The sequence below is a fragment of the Penaeus chinensis genome, chromosome 14 (genome assembly GCF_019202785.1).
Source record: "Penaeus chinensis breed Huanghai No. 1 chromosome 14, ASM1920278v2, whole genome shotgun sequence".
NCBI classification, from domain to species: domain Eukaryota; kingdom Metazoa; phylum Arthropoda; class Malacostraca; order Decapoda; family Penaeidae; genus Penaeus; species Penaeus chinensis.
Window position 1 is genome coordinate 5,684,696 of NC_061832.1, and position 2,500 is coordinate 5,687,195.

General features: G+C 33.6%; 1 protein-coding gene across 1 annotated transcript in view; it reads left to right on the forward strand.

The window, feature by feature from the left end:
* Positions 1-2,500, forward strand: part of LOC125032479 (coiled-coil domain-containing protein 167-like) — a 9,236-nt gene that overhangs the window by 4,436 nt on the left and 2,300 nt on the right. Inside the window, exons 3-4 of the mRNA XM_047623627.1 lie at positions 1,339-1,449; positions 1,684-2,500. The exon at positions 1,684-2,500 is cut by the window's right edge and continues 2,300 nt beyond it. Coding sequence (XP_047479583.1) covers positions 1,358-1,449; positions 1,684-1,906 — 315 coding nt within the window. The 5' untranslated portion in view covers positions 1,339-1,357 and the 3' untranslated portion in view covers positions 1,907-2,500. The remainder of the gene's footprint in view (positions 1-1,338; positions 1,450-1,683) is intronic.

Below are 2,500 nucleotides of genomic sequence, written 5' to 3' on the forward strand. Positions count from 1 at the left end.
ACAACATCTGATGTGTATCACATTTAATCATCAACTAACCCTCCTCTCTACCCTTTTCACTATTTCACGTTTCTATAGTGCAGTATGACCTTTAATGTCTAGCACATATATTTTGCTTTTTAACCATAAGCAATTGTATATTTTCTGCAGTGTTCAGTCTATTCACTTCACATCATATCACACAAGCATAGATGGGCCTACTTCAATCACAGGAATGTTGCATCATTGGTGCATCTGGGCTGGTGTGATATTTGACCTGCATAGTATTATTTAACAAATTACCTTAATTAGCGATCCGTACTGTGCACAAAATATTAGCAGGATTTAGGCAAATAAAGCAGATAGAAATAAAGTCTGGGTCTCCTAGTTTCTCCAGGTAGACCCGAGTCTATCTGTTATTCTTTTTTCTTCTTAATTAGTTGAGTAGTTCTTTATGCTTGGACTTATTATTATGATTCATTACATTTCAATGAAATATAATATATTTTTGATGTTTGTAATATCCACACCAAAACTCAACATTTGACTTTTTAAAGGGTACAAGTTACATGGCTCATGAGACATTCTTGTGGACATGTGCTAATCAATACATGTTTGTGGAAAGTACACAAATAACTTAGAGAATGTAGAAAGTACACAATAAATTGCCCATGTGTGAACATCTCCTATATATTTTCTTATTTGATATATCCATGATATACATATGTAGTTTTCAAAATACAGTACCATATTTGTGTTGAAGAAATGTAATTGAAAGTAATAATGAATATGATAGAAGTGATTACAGGTAAATTTAATTTGATGTGTGTATTGTAATCCTTGTTATCATATCTTGAGTATTAACTCCAGGATTAACTGATTAGATATGAGTTTTATACTTATCCCATGGTTGCCGGTGAAAATTAATAAAACATGGGGAAAATGCTGTGCTCATTTTTTTTATTTTTTGTGAAATGTCTCTGCACATAGATGGCTCTGCCTTACCTGATTTTACCTTTCCTTGAATTGGCGGGAAAATGTATTTTTTACTAGTTCTATGGATATCGATGGTGTTATTTTTATTATAAACATGACGTAAGTGACATGCCCGTCGTGAATGGGTTAAGGCTGTATTTAGGCACAATATTAGCAAGCATATAGGACATACGATTGTGTAACAATCAAACTAATCAATGGGAATGTGGCACACTCGCTTCTTGTCATTAGGTGAAAATATACTTCAATATAGATTAATAAAGAAGTAAAAAGAAGGTACTCAAATCATTTTATCTATTTATTGCCATTGTTGTTTTCATTATTACCTGCAGCCACTTTACCTTTGAAGTCTGCTTCTTTCAGACCAGCTGAAGGAAGCACCATGGTTGAAAGTGCGGGAACAGCTGGTCGTAATGCCTCTGTCATGAGTCAGCTGGAAGATACATCCAGGGAGTTGAAGGAATGTTATGAAAGGTTTGTTACAGTGTTGAGATCAGTTATTTCTGGAGAATTATTGTCTCCTTTTTCCAGGCATTTCATATTGTAAACATTCTTGGGATAATGACATTGTATTCTGCATTTAATTGGTCACCATAATGTGTTTGATGTGGTGTCATGCTGTATGTTTAACATCAAGATATCATCTAAGGGTGTCATTTCAGTGTGGTTGAATTTAAAACCATATTCTAACAAAAATTTTTCACACAGATTGGATTTCATTGAGACGAAACTGAGACGACGTTACTACCCCAATGACGAAAAGAAACGCTTAGAGCAAGAAGTGAAGGACATAAAGACACACCTCTCAAGACATGAGAAAGACCTGCGTTGCTTGAGGGGAGAGAACCGTGTTGCAATGATCCTCTCCGTATTAATACTTGCTTTGGGCGTTATGATATATATGGTTTACACCATGCTATTTACAAGCTGAAAGTTGCTAATAGGATTTAAGAGCTTGAAGGATTTGAGAGGGCTTTGGCATTAATTGTACTTTGTTGCTTGGTGTTTCAGTTACATGTGGATGTGAATGCTTGTTGGGGTAGTCTCTCTTTTGTTCCAAGAAGAAATGGTACAATAATAACATTCCAATTTTTTTTTATTCCATTTCCTTTTTCATAATTTTCTCTCTGATTTTCCTTTACAACTTTGATTAATTAAGTTGATATATTGTGAAAAAAATTCTTGGGTGTGTGATGGACATTCCATAGATACTTTCCTGTACAGTACATGTGTCTGCTATCATATCACTAAATCAGTATGTATAGAGTTTGGTAAGGTCCGTGTGTCAAGTGGTAGCTAAACTTAATCTGAATATTATTAGATGAACTACTTGATGTTGTAGTGTAGCTCAGCAGTATGCTGTGCAAGTCACCAGATTTTTTTTTTTTTTTTTTTTTTTTTTTTAAGATAGAACAGTGCTAATGATATCTGATAATACAAAAAAAAAAATATTAAAAAATTGTGATTCCATGTCTTGTTTGTAAACAGCATATAATACAATGTGATTCAAATCTGTCAAATAATC